The sequence below is a fragment of the Melampsora larici-populina genome (assembly GCF_000204055.1).
Source record: "Melampsora larici-populina 98AG31 unplaced genomic scaffold MELLAscaffold_26, whole genome shotgun sequence".
NCBI classification, from domain to species: Eukaryota; Fungi; Basidiomycota; class Pucciniomycetes; order Pucciniales; family Melampsoraceae; genus Melampsora; species Melampsora laricis-populina.
In genome coordinates this window covers 940,389-957,563 of record NW_006768790.1, presented here as the reverse complement: position 1 = coordinate 957,563, position 17,175 = coordinate 940,389, and the positions used below count along the sequence as shown (strand labels likewise).

Genomic DNA, 17,175 nt, shown 5'->3' with positions numbered 1-17,175 from the left:
TCAAACTTACATAATGTATGAGATCAGCTTGTAAAGATCAGATTAAGAGCATCCCCAACGCGCCGGGAACTGGAAACCTGGTACAGGTGTCACAAATGACACTTGGACACCTGTATTTCAGCTTCAGCTTCAGTAGGCAGCACCGCGCAAGCTGAATAAGAGATTCAGTTTTCTACCCCTGTCTAAGGATAGGACACGATCAGATCAATCGCATGGATTGGCCGCTTGATCTGATCGAGGTCGTGGTAATGTGTGCTTCAAGCTTTGAGATAGGACACGAAGGAACGAAAGAGGCGAGTTTCGTGGTCTCAACGTGTCCAAATTGTGAGAAATCACGTTTTCCGAGGTTTCCGGCTCAGCTAGAAACAATTGGAACAAACCGTACGTATTCCAGCTGGCGGAATAAACGAAATCGCACCCATGGCCAACTGTGCGACTTTTTACTCGCGCTGGAGGCTGTTTTTCGGAAAATCTTTGCAAACGTAATTTTGACATTACGTTTCTGTCAGAAATGCTAGGTAAACCCTATGTAAAGGTTACGTTTCCGGCGGCGCGTTGGGGATGCTCTAAGAGCATCCCCACCGCGGCTGGAACCGTAAACTTGATACAGCTGTCCAAATTGACAGACGGGCAGCTGTATCTCATCTGCAGCCAGCCTTGCCAGCACCGCGCGAGCTGGATATCGCTTTTGCGGTTCTACCTCTGTCATGAATGACAGTTTCGTCGGATTGCAACTTCTGGAAAAATCCAGTATCTTGGCCGATCACTCGCTCGGACAATCAAGTGGTGGTAATTGTCATCCAAGATAGCACACACTGTGACCAACTAAGGTCTGCGTGTGAAGCTGGAATGTCCAAAGTATGGGAAAACAAGTTTTCCGGAGTTTTCAGCTCAACTAGCAACAACTCGAAGATTTCTTACGTTTCCAAAATTTTTGGAAACGTAAGCTGACACCTGTGGCCAGGTGTGGGACTATTTGGACGCGGTGGAGGGCGTCTGGCTGGAAACGTAATGTTGAATTTACGTTTATGTCAGAAACGTTACGTTTCCGGCGGCGCGGTGGGGATGCTCTAAGTCTAAAGTTGAATCCTACTACAACACAGCCTTGAACCTGATTTTGTGGCAAGTGAAAGATTCAAAGGAGAAAATTATTGAAGCTGACTGTGCAAGTCTTCACGTACAGCTCTTGTAAGATTGTACTGGCAGAGTTTTGAAGAGTTTTCTTGTTGCTAGATTTAAGTTTTGAAGTCAATGACTCGAAATTATGTATATCACTTTCAGACTGAGAATATTAGGATTCCTTGAAAGCATTTGTACAATTTATTTCTTAGAACCTTCATGATGAATGAACACAATGTGACAAAGCAACCAATCATGAATACATGTATCCAATAAACGTTGACTTTTCGTTTGGTTTGGAATTATATTTGGCGCGGAGTTGTTTTTTGAACAGACTTGTTGATTAACGCAAGACGTCCCCGGAGGGTCTGACTCCTAAATTGCTACAACCAGAAACCCGATGGAGTGGTCACTAACAAATAAGATAAAATACAACCCTAAAACAACAGGAGGGATGGCGGGAAACCAATTTTTATAAGGTTTTTTGAGCAACTAAAGAAAGTCGAGAGACAATGATATAGCTTATAAAAACCGTTGATAATGGAATGGATGATACAAACTAAATTGATAAGGAAATTTGTAATGGAGAAAATACCATTGTGACAACACGCTGTGCTAAATGTAAGTTTTAGTAAGATCTTCTATATGATGAAGAGCTCCCGTCTTTCACAAACAATTGATTGTCTTTCACAAAGCCAACTCTGCTTTCCCCGATTCCAATTCGTTAAAACGAGTTCCAAACTACAAGGAAAACAACTCACCAGCGTCCTCAACACCTGAAGCGCTCCGCGGCGCTCCGCTTTTTGAAGCAAATTTCGGAGCGGTGCGCTTTGGCGCTACAGATGAACACGCTCTCGATCCGCTTTCAAAAAGCTCCCGCTACATGTATCATGAAGCGCGGCGCCTATCGGCGCCGCTTTCGCTCCGCTTCATTAAATTTCAGGGCAAGGGAGCGGCACGAGGCGGAAATTTATTCACATTTTTTTTAATTATTCACATGCAAGAAAGATATATGTACGATATTGTAAAGAAAGTTAATGAAAGACTTACGTGACGTTGATATGCATGGGTTCGGTCGACTCGGTACCCGTGTCAGTTTCATAAAATCCAGATCCCATCCCTTTGATCTGTACTCTAGATCCAGTTTCACTTTGGATATATTTTACAAACATACCCTAACAATCGAAATGATTCAAGAAATCCTGATGATTAGTCAACCAATCTGAATCCATTGAGCTAAAACGATCATTTCTCACCCCTGGTCCTACTACTTTAGCCCTAACATTCAAGTTTCTTAAACTTTCAAGTCCGATTTCGATTTTATGTTCTGGCCATTTCTGACGTTCTCTAGGTTGTCTTTCACTTCTTTGATGAGTAAACCTGCAAGAAGAAAAAGAAAGGAAAAACTTTCTCAGGATTTGTGAAGAAAGACTGAAAAACATTGGTGAGACGTACGGTTGTTCAGTTAGTGGACCTAGATCTTGGTCTATCAATTCATTCACTTTTGCAATCCCTTTATCTAATACTTCTTGAGTTGTAGCTGTTAAATGAAGATAAAGTGGTGGATCTCGATCGTTTGCCATCGTTCGATCTGGGTACCTAATGAACCCATCGTAATTCAGTAATCTTTTCGGGTTGTAAGAAAAGAGAATGTATGATACTGACCATTGACCTTTTGTCGTTACTGAACAGCCTGTCTCTTGTTGAATCTAAAACAAATTTCAAAATAAATTAGCTCTCATAACCAAAAATCTTGTTAATTTGATTCAGAGTGTGAATATGTACTTCAGCTCGGGTTGGTCCTTTAGTTAAGAGATACCTATTTCGTTGATCATTTATATCAATGTCTTTCACAAATTCCGGATCATTCATTTCATCTATATTCAAAATTAACAAAAAAAATCGTGTCAGTATTCAATAAGTGATTGTTGATTTTGCAAAAAGATTGATTCTATATGTTTATCTTTCTCATATTTGGGTCCATCATTTTGTAAGGGTTGTGACGTCAGTTTGGCTTGCAACTCGAAGTGAGATAAGATGGAAGGAAGGGCATGGCGTCTTACTTTGAGTCATGCCAAACTATTGCGATATCGGAATCGTCAATTTGGTGAAGGTTTGGCCAAAAACAAAGGATATCGAGGGATATCGGAAGGTTTTCCGCCAAGTTTCGAAGGGCTTCGTGGATGACAATCGAGATATGATGGAACCTGCGGAAAAGGTGGTGGAGGCTGGTGAAGGTGTCGTACGATTTCGTGTGGGATAGGTTGAGGTGGAGGCATGGACACAGCCATCTGGAGATGGATGTGTCAATCTGGCACGAACCGCTGCATACCGCTCTGAGAGCGGCCTGCGGGGCGGAAAAAAGACCCGCCGCGCTAACTGTCCGATCCGCTATGTACATAATCTCGGAAAGAAAGCGGTGGCGGGTCGGTTGAAGCCCAAGCTCAAAAAAATTGTAGCGCCGGCGGGGCGGACCGCCCCGCCGCCGCTCCGCACCCGCTTTTTGGAGCGGGTCGCTTCAAGTGTTGGCGTCCTTCCCATTCTGTCCCAGCATGTATGCTACATTTACAAAAGCATCATCATGCAATGTTTGGAATATTTGGTTATTTTTGGGGTCTGGGTTTTTTCAACGGCTTCGAATCTCACTGACTTGCCCGCATACTTATCCTGAGTTTTGATCAAAGGGAAAAGTACATATGTAGATCACAGTCTCAGATGGTGAAGCCGTGGTGTTTTCTACACGATCATTTTTCTTTTTCTCCCTTCTCATCTTTCAGTCTTGGGTTCTAGCTTGATCCAAGCTAATTCACCCTTGATTCTCTGCATCTTTCCCGGTCACGGTTTCAGCTGGCTGTTCTCTCAAAAGATAAACCAAACCTTGTCAAACCTTACCAGATCTCTTCCTTACATCGGTTCTCCTAAATTAATTTCTCGAGAGGTTTAGTCTTTGGAAGACGAATCGTCGTCCTCTATCAAAGCTTTTCGGCTCTTTTCTTTACGGAGTCGCTTGGGGACATAGGGGAACTAGCTCCTCAGAAAAGTATATCAATATGTCATCTTCTGGTCGGACAGTTCAACTTGGACTTTGGCGCGAGATTGTCTCAAAACGTCATGATGAGACTCAGCCAGTCAACAATCATCTCAACTTTATTCAAGATCGTTTTCAAGAACTTGAATCACAAGGTTTTGTTTGGTCAAAAGAATCTACGCTGGGTATCTTTCTTCAACTCGGTCTATCAGAAGCTGCACACGGCTCTTTCTCATCGGTGACCAAGATTCTTGAATCTCGGGTTCATGATCAACGATCTGGATTTTCATCTGATGAAGTTAAGCAAGTGATTCAAAGTGAGGAACTCCGACATAAATCTCGTCCTTTGGGTCTCATGGATCTACCTACTGAGGTTTTTGAGAACATACTCGAAACACTTGATTGCATGGCTAGGCTTGAGGCTAAGAGTATTCAGTCTAGAAAGCGCAAGCGTAGGGTGAAGGTTTCGATTCCAGGTGACCATGAACCATACTTCACCTACTCGAACCATCGCTCGCCAATCTTGAATAGCTTCCAAGCCTTTTCCCTTACTTCTCGCGGAATATATCAACTATGTCGACCATGGTTATGGAGGGTAAGTCATTTTCAAAATCAACTTGTTCATCCAGGAATGCTTACTAATCACCATCAACCATTGATATCAATTTTCAGAGATTAGAGTTCCCTACTTCTCTTCCAGGATCGATGGATCTGTGGACCAAAGATATCCTCCTCCGACAAGGCACCTGTGTTCGATCTCTAAAACTCACACTCTCCATAAACTGCAGTAAATCTCCCAACGACTTTGAGGATTATCCTTCACTGTACGATAATCTTACGACTGATCCAGAAGACGCTTCTCAAATTGAGTTTCTCTCGCCAAAGAATATAAAGTCCTTGATCAAACGCTGTCCCAACTTGTCTACGCTAGAGATCCGATTTGAACATTATGACGATATAAACGACTTTGATGGAACAGAGAATTTTCTCATCAATTTGATTCCACTATTATCAAGTCTCAAACACCTTCGGCATTTTTCATTAGAGGATAGAAATGACGAGCAGATGTACATGTATAGATTCCCATCAAAACTTCTTAGTGGTCTACCTTTGCTTGAGTCTCTTACATTGGATGGATCATATGGACATAGCCAAAGGATTGATAAAGATTCTTTTGGATTCAAACTATCTAAACTCAAATTTTTATCACGATTGGATTTAGTGGGATTTTCAGATGATATATATGTAGACTGGTGTCTTTACGATTGGCCAAGGACATTAACTGATCTTTCGATTTGCTATTCTAGTTTTTCATCATCAAGTTTAGGTCATCAAACCATTCACCACATTGCACCTCACTTGACCAAGCTCAGGCTTGATTCGAGTGATCATGACTCCTGGGAAAATTTCTCTCTTCCATTTCTAAATGACTTGAAGCTTTCCACTAAAAAACCCGACTCACTGGAAAGCTTTCAAGACTGTGTTTCTATACGACGTCTTCATTGGTCTTACGGGACATTAGAACATTGTCAGACACTGAACAGGATCCTATCTCAATCTCCTTGGCCTCAGCTCACCACACTGGTTGTAGTTCCTTATTTTTGGGTCCGCTATGAACCTAACGGTAAACATCGAGATATTGAAGAACAACTAGTTTCCTTGGAGAAGTACTGTCAACAAGCCAATCTAAACCTTTTTATACGCCGGCCTGGTAACTGAGTCAAGAAAGAATTTCTAGATGAACCTTTACTAACTTATTCATGTCTTCTATATCTGATCTTTGTACTTTTACTAATCCCTTCTTTGGTACTGCAAATGTCAAATCTTTCAATTTGTGATGACTAGTAGTAGACTTTGTTAGTGAAACAGACATAGAAATCACCGCCACTATCATCTGGTCATTATACTTCTCCTACACACAATCCATCTATCAAACGTTTTAACTTCTTGAGACATTGAGGACCTTTTGAGCCCACTGAAGATTCAAATCACTTTTCAAAAAAAATAACTGTAATCTCATGCAAAAATCAATTCAATCAACTTCCAGGAAGGCAAACAAATTCAAAAAGATGAATGACCTTAGAATGTCAGCCAAGTTAATCAAGACAGATCTCAAACATGATCACTTTATTAGTATATGAAACCCCAATTGTCTTGATATCCTTTTGGCTCCATTTTTCACTCTGTTTTCTTTGTTCATAACTCCATAAAAAAGCTAGAAACTTCAGCATTGTCTCTGTTTCTAAAGTAGCTTATACTAGCTTTCAGATGATATTCTTCTCACATAGAGATGACAATTGAAGATGATGCTCCAAACTCCGTAGTTTTGCCACGTGCGAGTTGAGGCGAGCTAGTGTAGCACATTTTTGAATTTATCACCAAAGGTGACTATGAACCCAGTGGACTCGATTTTTCACCATCAAATGAGCCTCAGATGTCTTATGTGGTTTCTTTACACTACATAGGGATACCTGACTGTTCCCTTCATTAGATTGAACAGAGTGGACACTTAATCCTTGAAGATGATTTTGGGACGAGTACTCACGAGAGCTTTCCCAGGAAACTGGACGTGCTCCCCCAAAGTAAGTCCAATCTGTGGCATGTGCTCCGCTACCTTTTGCATGTTGAGAATCGGGCGATTCCTCACATAGAGTGCGTAAGAGTCTTCTGACCAATACATAGATGTAAAGTCCCTCTCCCAGACACCCGAGCTCGCGAGGAAAAAATGTCTGGGCCACAGAGGGACTTAGTTAAGTTAGTCTTATCTCTGAGCCTGTTATTATCTGCCAAAAGACTTCCCTGCGCCTGCTACTCTGCTACCTAATTGCCTAAATCTTTGTGATAACCTCATCTCATTCGAACCTTCTCGATCCCGACGTTTTGGTAGGATTGATCTTCGAGAGACAATCTATAGTTCTTTGCAGCTTCTCAGCCCTATCATCTACGTTGATCCTCTCGAAAATATAACGAGTGATCAGCGTGTACAACAAGATGCTGTCCTCTTGCTGCACAACTCAGCTTGCACTTTGGCATGAGATCGTGTCTAAATGTCACAAGGCGGCCAACCCGATGAACCAACATGTTGACTATATTCGAAAGCGTTTCGATGAACTCGATGCGGGAGGATTCACTTGGTCAAAAGAATCTATGCTTGACATCTTTCTGCAACTCGGTCAATCAGAAAACCCCCATGGCTCCTTCTCATCTGTCAGCGACTTATCCGAATCTCGCGTTTTCCATGGAATCGAAATTTCATCCGATCAAGTTCAAAATGTTATTCAAGACGAAACTAAGAACACCGGATTTCAGTGGAAGGCTGTTATCAAACAAAATAAGAAAACTGGGATTGGGTTTTAGATCAAGTCAAGAATAGTAGTACTGGACAATTCCTTAACCATTTATCTCACAATCATGAACGTTTTCAATCTCCTGATGAATTCTCAATATATAGAAGATTAGATTTAATTCAGATCATGTTAGCTCAAAAATTAAGTAGATCTTCAATCAAACAACGCCACATTATGACCTCTCTTGAAAAGAATCCGGGTTTCAATCCTATCATGAAAGACATTTATAATGCAAGACAGAAGTTTCGCGCTCAAGAATTAAATGGAAGGGATCCTATTACAGCTTTATTAGATTTCTTTATCAAAAACAAGTCTTTTACAAGATACTCGAACAGATTGAAGACATGGCTGATCTCGAGCATTCAGAAATTTATGAACAAAAGTGCTTAGGCAAGGTGGTAATCAAGGGTCCAGGTGACCGGGCGCCATATACGACTTACTTGCACTGAAACTCGCCAGTTTTGAATCTGATCCAAACCTTTTCACTTACTTCGCGTGAAATATACAGACGTTGTGAACCGTGGTTATGGCAAGTGAGTCATCTTGAGAACAACTGGTCAAAGAAAGGAAGCTTTCTGATCACGCTCAATAACTCATGATGACCTTCAGGTATTAGAGTTTCCTACTTTACTTCCGGCACCCATAGATCTATGGACCGAAGATATTCTTTGTAAACGAGGTTCCCATGTCCGATCTCTTGTACTCAATCTCTCCGAAAACTGCAGCAAAGCTCCTGGTGAATTCGCATATGATCACTTCTATGATAATCTCATCCCTGAATCCCAAACCGAGTCCGAATTGATCTCACCAAAGAACGCCAGAGAGTTGATCAATCGGTGCCCCAACCTCTCTGGGCTGGATCTTTATTACCACTATGAAGAACTAGATGAAGACACAGGTGGAACAGAAGTTTTTTTATCAAACCTAATTCCATTATTGTCAAGTCTTCAACAACTTACGCATCTTTCATTCGGGTCTCAAACGCTGATATCGAAGGAATTCCCATCAAAAGTTGTTGACAACCTACCTTTGCTGGAGTCACTTACGGTTTGTATCAGTACATCACCTGATGGCGACGATTCCTTTGGATTTAATCTATCCAAACTCAAATATTTATCGCGACTGACATTATGGTTCAATGGAGATATAGATGAAACCTGGTGTCTCTACAATTGGCCAAGAACCATCACACATCTCGAAATGTACAATTGTGATAAATTGATGCCAAGTGCAGCCCTTAGGATCACTCATCACATTGCACCTTACGTGACGAATCTCATGCTTCGCTTCTATTGTAAGGAGGATGGCACCTGGGAAGACGATCCTAGTTGGAACCCCCATAGTCCTCTATCTTTCCCAAATTTAACCCACTTGGCGCTTGGTAGCGGGAACGCGAACTTGCTGGACAGCTTCCGAGATTGTATATCTTTAGGATCTCTTGACTGGACTTACTGGACATCAGAACATTGCATTTCACTAAATAAGACTCTGTCTGATGCTAGATGGCCTCGTCTCAAGAAGCTGGAGGTTCGTGGCTGCCCGAGACCTGAGCTTGACCCTCAAGATCAAGAAGTTGAGGATCAATTACTTTTATTGCAAAACCACTGCAACAGATTCAATATTCAAGTGACCATACGCAGATCTTATCATAGTTGATTTATGAGTGAGTTAGGTTTTCATTTACCGGGGTGTGATTTTGTCTGATATCAAAGCTACCCTGTTCTTCTAGGATTTGACCTGGTCTGAATTTTCTGATCCTTCAGTTCCCTTCCTTTTTTGACCCTTAATCACAAATTGACCGGATCTTTTTGATATGCCAATATCACATAACAAGCAAGCAAAGGTTATCGAACAAAAGTGACCAAAAAACAACTTCTTCACTTGTAAATACAATTCAAATGTTCATATCTTTAAAATCACAAACAATTCAAAAATCTCACATTTCCCCACTCCGTTTTGTAGTTATAAAGAAGACATTCAACTTCAGCATACAAAACCTTACGCACATCAATGGTGCATTGTACTTTTTTGTGGCACACGAAGAAATTAAAAATGTCTTTAAGACAAATTGTATGAAAAAACAATCAAAGCTTTGCCTTCATTATCCACCACCTTAAAAAGACTGAAAGGAAACTACTTAATTATGTGTTAAACATACTTTGAAGAAACATATCACATGCACTATTCTCCAACTGAGGAAATCCAAAATTTTCAGCGTCTACCAATATATATATCCTGTACAAACTCTCCATTTACATACATTTACATACGTACATCCTTTTGCATGCCTTAAAAGTTGCATTTAAAGATTCTTATACCTGTTGTCTGAAGTGAGATGATCAGGATAATTGAGGTCACACAAATACCTTGATATGTTTCTTTCAAAGTGATCATGATCACATTCAAAGTTACCACCACCAAAAGTTTGGTTGGAAACCCTCAACAGTGCATCAACATCCACTTAGCAGGAGCTTGCATTCTTCAACACATCAACATCATACCTTTCCCAAGCATAGATAAATAATGTTTCTGAATTCAAACACAAAATGGTACTTATCACAAGCAGTCCAACCACTGCAACTTCTGAACTTCTGAAGTTGAATTGTTGCAAGCATAGCCGACAAGCAATAACCGGTCACGTTTGGGGATCCGGTCCCGGTGGTGAACGATAACCGATCAAGTTCGATATGTAAACATGAACTTGATATTTGTAGTGTTCACTCATCTAAAACCTCATTCATCCATCGAAGCTCATTAGCGACACACAAAATTGAAAACCACATGAGAAAACCATATGGAAAAACCGCATGGATTTTTTGGTTTTTGTGGGGAAAACCAAATATTCATGCGGTTTCATGCGGGTTTTTCATGTGGTTTTCAATTTTGTGTACCACTATTGATTAACTTTGTATCAAGAATTTAATAAATAAGAGGTTATTAAGTCACTAAAAACTTGGATGGCTTAAGTGCTTTACCATCATGTCTTCTGTGAGTGTACTAAAATTCCCTATGACAATGTGTTGTAGTACACTATGCTTCCCTTGTTTTCCTTTCCGTGGATTTTTATCGTCACCTTGGTGAACAGGAAAAATATTGATTCACCTATACCAGGTCCAGATGAAGTTTTTGTGGATGTAAAGTAAGTTTCTTATTTCAATCAATTGATTGCATCAATCTGTAAAGTCTAAGGCCCCGTTTGGTTGTGATTATGCCAATAAATAGTACATACAGCGCTTCAAGAATCCTTTGGTTTGTTTGGAGGTCTTTTTTTCCAAGTTTTGGACAAGACTCAGAAAAAACTCTTTTGGACAGTTCACATTTGACAGATTTTGGTACAAAATTGGTTTCAGCAAGGGTTTTGGACATTTATTTTGTTTTCTTGTGTCAAAAAAAACCAAAGGATTCTTGAAGGGCTGTAATAGTGGTCTTCAAAACTCCAGAAATGTGTCCCAGAAGTGTCAAGAAGTGAGATCCAGAAACTTCTGGGACACTTACCGAACATTTTTGGGTTTTGGGGGTTTCTGGGCTCCAGAAGCATCTTCACACATCTCCCTCCACTTTGCATCAACTCAATCAACACCACACCATTACACTCATCCATTTTGGGTCATCAACATGATATGGTCATTCTCAATGATACATTTGCATTCTCATTAAGCTACCCTCAACTCAATCTGTGAATGATCAATTGTATCTCATGATCATTTCAACAAGATATTTGTTTGCACTTAATTGCCATTGTTGATACAATGCAAATAGGTAAAGATACAAAAACAAACTGTTTTGAATGATGAGATAGGGACAGAGGAGTAGTTGAGTGTTGAAATTTGATTGATTGTTAAATGTCAATTGATCGTTAGATTTTAATCAGTTGGTCAATTCCAATCAAACATTCAATTTTGGTTGATTCTTCAACTTCAACTTTGGTTTGAGACAACTGTTCTCCTTGAGGTGATTGATCAAAACATTAAAGGTGAGATGAATTGATAAAATCAATTCTTACAGTTTAGAAAGAAAGTAACCATCAATGAGAAAGATAAAGATAAAGATAAAGACTGACACAAGCAGTTGGAATGGATTAGATAGCTCCTCCAGGAGATTTGTGTGAAGACTGAGTTGACTCTTTGAAGCATTGGTGATGGCAGTTAAAGGCTGTCATTTGTCGAGCAAAGAGCAAGAAAAAAGCATGATACCTGCCGGGCTAAGAGTTGTCTGTGGCAAGATGCAAGTGAAGTGACCGGGATGGGGAATGATGGGGCTCTCAAATCTATCAAAAATGGGCCAGAAGTGACATCCAAAAACATTTTGGAGGTATCCCAGAAGTTTCTGGATGTCACTTCTTGACACTTCTGGGACATGTTTCTGGAGTTTTGAATACCACTAATCACAACAAATTCTTTGCTGTTTGGTAGCCCAAATATACAGATTATTGTACCACATTATTTGGTCAATGATCTCATAATCTGAATTATCTTCATCAACCCCTTTTTCTGTTTATTTCAATTGTAATTGGATCAATTCTGTATGTGATAAGGGCACTTGTCAAAAATTCACCTCTTTGCCTGACCACAGCTCACCACCATCTACAGAACACATGTATCTATTCATCACCTCTCATCACCTCAATCAACACCTCTTTGACCCACTCCAGTACATATCACCTTCTATCACTGCATCACTTCTTCAACTTCATCACGTCTTTGATCAACTTCTCTTTGATCTCATTGCATCTCCAATTGACATCATCAGTTCTTTGGACAAAGTCATCTCATCTTCGTTCCAACTCATCTCAATTCTCATCTTCTCTCCAATGCTTCTCTTGATTCAACTCATCACCACTTCAATCCCTTCCTTGATTTCCATGCCTCATTGAGCAGGTCCATGAGGGTTATGAATTATTAGGCACAGCTGATCCGTGAAAAATCTTAACAGAGCAATCAAAGAGATTTGAGATGACTTTTGTGATTTGAAACCACATGAAGCTGGTGATGTATCACATGAGATAAGCCAGCATTGTAGGAAGATGAAGACAAAATGATGATGAACATTATTTCAACAATACAAAATGTGTGATGATACTATAACAAGATCAACTTGTGCGAGACAAAGTGACCAAGGGACAATTGATTGCATGTAAAATGTCAGAGGTACATACCACACAAGCTCTTGACCAACAAACAAGTAAGTATCTCCTAAGGAGAGTGCATTGCATGATCTTGATTCTCTATAGCACTGGGTTCTGATAAAATTCACCAACATTGTTGGTTTGGAAGCATGATTGTATGCAAAAGTGAAATTGTAGGATTGGTGGTTCTGAGTTACCAAACAATTATTTCTGAAAACCACCCATTACCTCTCAACTTGCAATTAATTGTCAGTTCCAAATTTTACTGTATTTTCAGGTAAATTAATGAATTACACTCTTACAGGACCCCGGAAAGCTCCCCTTAAACCTACCAACGTGGTTGGTATGATTTGAGTGGTCGAGATTTGGTCATGTTACCAACCAAACTGGTATGAAAATGGCTTGTTAGTAATTCATCTTACAAATGTGCCCGGTATGATTTTCAAAATCTCATCTTCACACCAACATTTTTGGCACTACATAAAGCCACCAAACCATAGCTTTGTAGCTGGGGGCTCATTTTTGTGCTGAAATTTTACCGACCAATTTAGTATGAAAGCTCCAAAAGTCCGGTATTTTTAGACATGAAAATTCTCAAAATCCGGGTTTTACGTTGGTTGGTTCAGGGGGAGCTTTCCGGGGTCCTACTTTTACTGTAGTATATGATAATCTCTGGCAACAAAATGGGCCCTAAGTCAAAGAAATCTTAATCTGATGTGATTTTGATCCATTAGTTGCACTGGAATGAACTTTTTTGATATTTTACAAGTTCAAGAAAAATATCAAGATCAACCACCATTTCCAGTCACACCAGGATCTGATTTCTTAGGTATAATTTAAAAAAATAGTCCAATTCCAACCGGTTGTAAATTCATTCCTGGTAGGACTACACCACGTGGCAGGTGGCATGTGACACTTACATGAATTAATAAAACACACACTGTCTACATTGCCATACCCAATGTGAGCTACACATGCCAGCCAGTGTGAGCTCCACCCAATATGATCCTTATCATAACAAGGTGGAATGACTCACACAGTGACAAGGTGAGCTATCTGACATAACAACAACGTAAGCCTGATCACTCAATGGCAGGATGAGTGATTCCTCTCAGTGCTCATTCCACCTTGTTTAGTATTAATAGCCAGCCCACTCAAATCAGGCTTGGCTGTTGTTTTTGCTGACAGAATTGTGCATAAATAAATTCATCTAATTTTTGCATTGGCAGAAACTCTTGAATGGATCACACTATTTGGTGCCTGGTTTTGAAAACACAACACCTGGTTTTTGAATTTTGCATTTTTCTGTAGCCCTGTTTCAAACTGGTTTTTAATCGCACACACAAGTCGAGTTAGACCACGGTTCAATAATGACAAGCATAATTGCCCATAGTTCTAGCTCATTGTTGATAGTTTTTGAAATACATTGTCTTAATTTGTAGGTCCTATTTCAAAACCCCCAATTGCAATGGAATCCTGGAGTGAGATGATTAACAGGCATAAAGTTCAAATAAAATGAACAATTGTTGTACCCAGAAACGACCAAGGGCAAAAAGATACAAGTTCAAACAATCATTCTAATCAAGATCAACCAGAATAAAAAAATAAGATACATTCACAACAATCATTTGACTCAGGATTGATTGAAATATGATGAGGCTGAATACAATAATGATAAGAAGGTCATAAGATACAACTTCAACTGTAATCAGTCAAAATAGAAGTTCAAAGAAGATAAATGTTTGTTTCAATATTTTTTCATCCTCAGAATTGGAGATGAGAAGGTTGCAGCACCGGTTGTTCAAGATCTGTAGAAGTGATTTTCTTAAAAGATTCATTATTATGACAGATGGTGGTCTGATTTGATATTGGTATGTTGTCTTCAAGTTAGGAGAAATGCTAAGCAAGAGAGGTGAGATGTGGCAAACTGTTTTCAGGCTAATGCCTGGTTTCTCATAATTGCTGTGGCCGCGGCCAAATTTGGATTGAATGTGCGGGAAAGTACCAAAGAAAGGGGGAATTGGGTATTTTCAAAACCGGGCACCAAATAGTGCGCTCCATTTTAATATGTTTTGCATTTACATTCAACTTCACATCCAGCTTCACATTCAGTTTCACATTGAGTATACCCCCAAAAGACAATCACTAGAATTGAAATTAGAGCTCAAGTTCAACTCGCTGCCGGTACCATGCTTACTGATCCAATCTCCCGGATTCAACAAGCAATCACCCAGCGCGGTTACGCTGTTCAACAAGTTTGACTTTGACAGGTTTGACTTCAAGGTCAACAAGTTTGACTGTGGTGGCAACTGCAACTGCAACTGCAACTTTGACTTCAAATTCGAATTTGGCCTCAACTCCAATGTTGACTTATACGAGTTCAACTTTGACTCCAACAAGCTTGACTTTGACTTTGACTTTGGTCTTAACTCTTCAGGTGAACCAAACCAATTGTTTTGTTTTGCATTTCATTACACAGTTTTTTTTGCCTCTGATAGCTGTGATACAAAACAATTAAAGTCAAATTTGATATTTCTTGTAAGTCCTTGTGGATTTCTTACCTTGATTATGTTGATGTATTCCATCTCTATTCTTGTTATATATATGTGCTGAAGATATTTGTGAGGTTTCCCTGAATTAAGCTTGTACAAGGTGGATTGATGATACAATTCCATCAATACTTCTTGTCCGCCTCCATTACTCCACCACATGGATATATTGTTCCTGGTAAAAGAATGTTTTGATGAATACAAAACCACAAATGAAAAAGAAGTCAAAATGACCAAAGCATCTAATGTATCAATTGAAGATATCCTCTTTAATGAGTGACCATGAGGATAAGTCCTTCACAAAGTTAATTTGGGCAAAGATTTGAAATTCAAAATCAAATTTGTATGACTCCATATTGTGTATCCAAATTTGTACTGGCATATGTTGCTGTCAAAGTTTCAGGTGTGAAGATGAAGTTCAATTCAACAATTTTCAAGTGGGATTATTGGATAGTTTTCATTCGGATTTGATCTTGAAGTCAAGTTTGGCTTCTTTGAATGTGGATAGATTTTTCATTCAAACAGGTTCTGTGTTGAAATCCAGTCTTGCATCTGAATTTGAATTTGAATTTGCATTCAAGTTTGAATTCAAATTCATGACCTAGTATTTCATTTTGATTTTGGAATCAAGTACGGATTTGAACTTGATTTTGTATGCAAGTTGAAATCCTACGTAGTGATTCCCTGTGTTTCTGGGTTTTTGTTGAGTCCTTGTGTTTTTCAATTTTGTCCTGATGATGACATCACATCATTCCTAGGGTATTGATTGTTAATAAAAAGCTTCCTTTCCTTTAATTTTTATTTGTCCACTGATTTTCATCATTTGTGGAGACCTTGGTCAAAGGATTCTGAAATTTCCCTTTCTGTGACAACAATGAGCTTCAGCCAACCTGAAGAGAAATTGACAGAGTTAAATTAAATTGGCCTGAAAAGATTGATGATGAATTTTCATCAAACCGGATGGTGTGCTTTTATATTACCTTGGATAAGGCACACCGAGGTCACCTCAGATAAGGCTGTCCAATGTTAATGTATGATATTAATTTGGACAGGAATTTTCCAAGGATATATTTGATTGCTTGTATCTGGCCAAGTTAAACTTTTAATATTGTTTTCCTCAATACTTGATTGTCTGAGGAATCCTCAGATGTTGAGTGGTTCCTTCTACCTCAGATGATCTCCTTGGTACCCATCTATCTGATGAGTCCTTGGATATTGCTGCCAGCTGTTAAATCAAATTTAACAATCTGATGATAAGATGTTGGCAGTGCTTGAGATGTACTTATAGCTTTATACAATAATGTAATATTACATGTGGTACTGTTAGCCTGTGATCCTGTAATCTGGGCTCAGGGCTGACCCCTTCCATATTTTTCTAAACCTATCCAAGCCCCATGATGCTCCTTGAACACTGTCAGTGCAGAAAGGGAATTATGACAACAAGAAACACTTTTGCCTGTGAGGGGAATGAGCTTTTGCAGGAGAAAATTTCCTTCCTCATAAATCTTTTCCCCCCATTTATGAATATTTGTTGATCCAAGATACTTTTTGTTTGCCTCTATCAACACACAGACCTATAGAAATAAATCTCAAGGAAACTGAGCAATCTACCCTCAAATTGCTCCTGAAATCTGATGTTTTTGTCAAGTTGACCCTGTACAATTTCAAATCTCTTGTTGACTCATCTCCTCATAATTCACTCAAGATGTTTTTGTCTCACCTTTTTTCTGCAGGTTCCAAGATTTCTCAACCTTCAACATTCATTCAGCTTCATGTGATGACAAAATGTGATCCCTTCTCAAGCCTTCATTTTTTCACAAATCTGTGATGACCCATTCCCAAAAATAAAGTCATAATAGTACAGATTGTCACTGTGCATGTGTTGGTTGAATCTTTTAAGGATCTACTGAATTTGGGTCCAAAGACTCCACCCATGTCTAAAAGAGCTTCCTTATGGTTTACCATGATCAAGTGTCAGACACCCTCAATCCACCAGAGATTTGGCTG

At 39.5% G+C, this 17,175-nt stretch overlaps 3 protein-coding genes across 3 annotated transcripts; 2 read left to right on the top strand and 1 right to left on the bottom strand.

Annotated features, from left to right (window-relative positions):
* Nucleotides 1-2,165: 2,165 nt before the first annotated feature.
* On the bottom strand, nt 2,166-3,192 carry MELLADRAFT_88427 (uncharacterized protein; the record flags this gene model as incomplete). Its single annotated transcript, XM_007411653.1, has 6 exons — nt 2,166-2,294; nt 2,376-2,499; nt 2,575-2,718; nt 2,785-2,828; nt 2,905-2,996; nt 3,183-3,192. 6 exons carry the CDS (start codon nt 3,190-3,192, stop codon nt 2,166-2,168), a joined length of 543 nt encoding a protein of 180 aa, XP_007411715.1.
* Nucleotides 3,193-4,169: 977 nt separating this feature from the next.
* MELLADRAFT_108016 (uncharacterized protein) lies at nt 4,170-5,866 on the top strand (the record flags this gene model as incomplete). Its single annotated transcript, XM_007411678.1, has 2 exons — nt 4,170-4,742; nt 4,820-5,866. The coding sequence occupies 2 exons, from the start codon at nt 4,170-4,172 to the stop codon at nt 5,864-5,866; spliced, it is 1,620 nt and encodes a 539-aa protein (XP_007411740.1).
* A 1,272-nt stretch (nt 5,867-7,138) lies between these two features.
* MELLADRAFT_108015 (uncharacterized protein) lies at nt 7,139-10,166 on the top strand (the record flags this gene model as incomplete). Its single annotated transcript, XM_007411679.1, has 3 exons — nt 7,139-7,420; nt 8,104-9,021; nt 10,011-10,166. 3 exons carry the CDS (start codon nt 7,139-7,141, stop codon nt 10,164-10,166), a joined length of 1,356 nt encoding a protein of 451 aa, XP_007411741.1.
* Nucleotides 10,167-17,175: the final 7,009 nt, after the last annotated feature.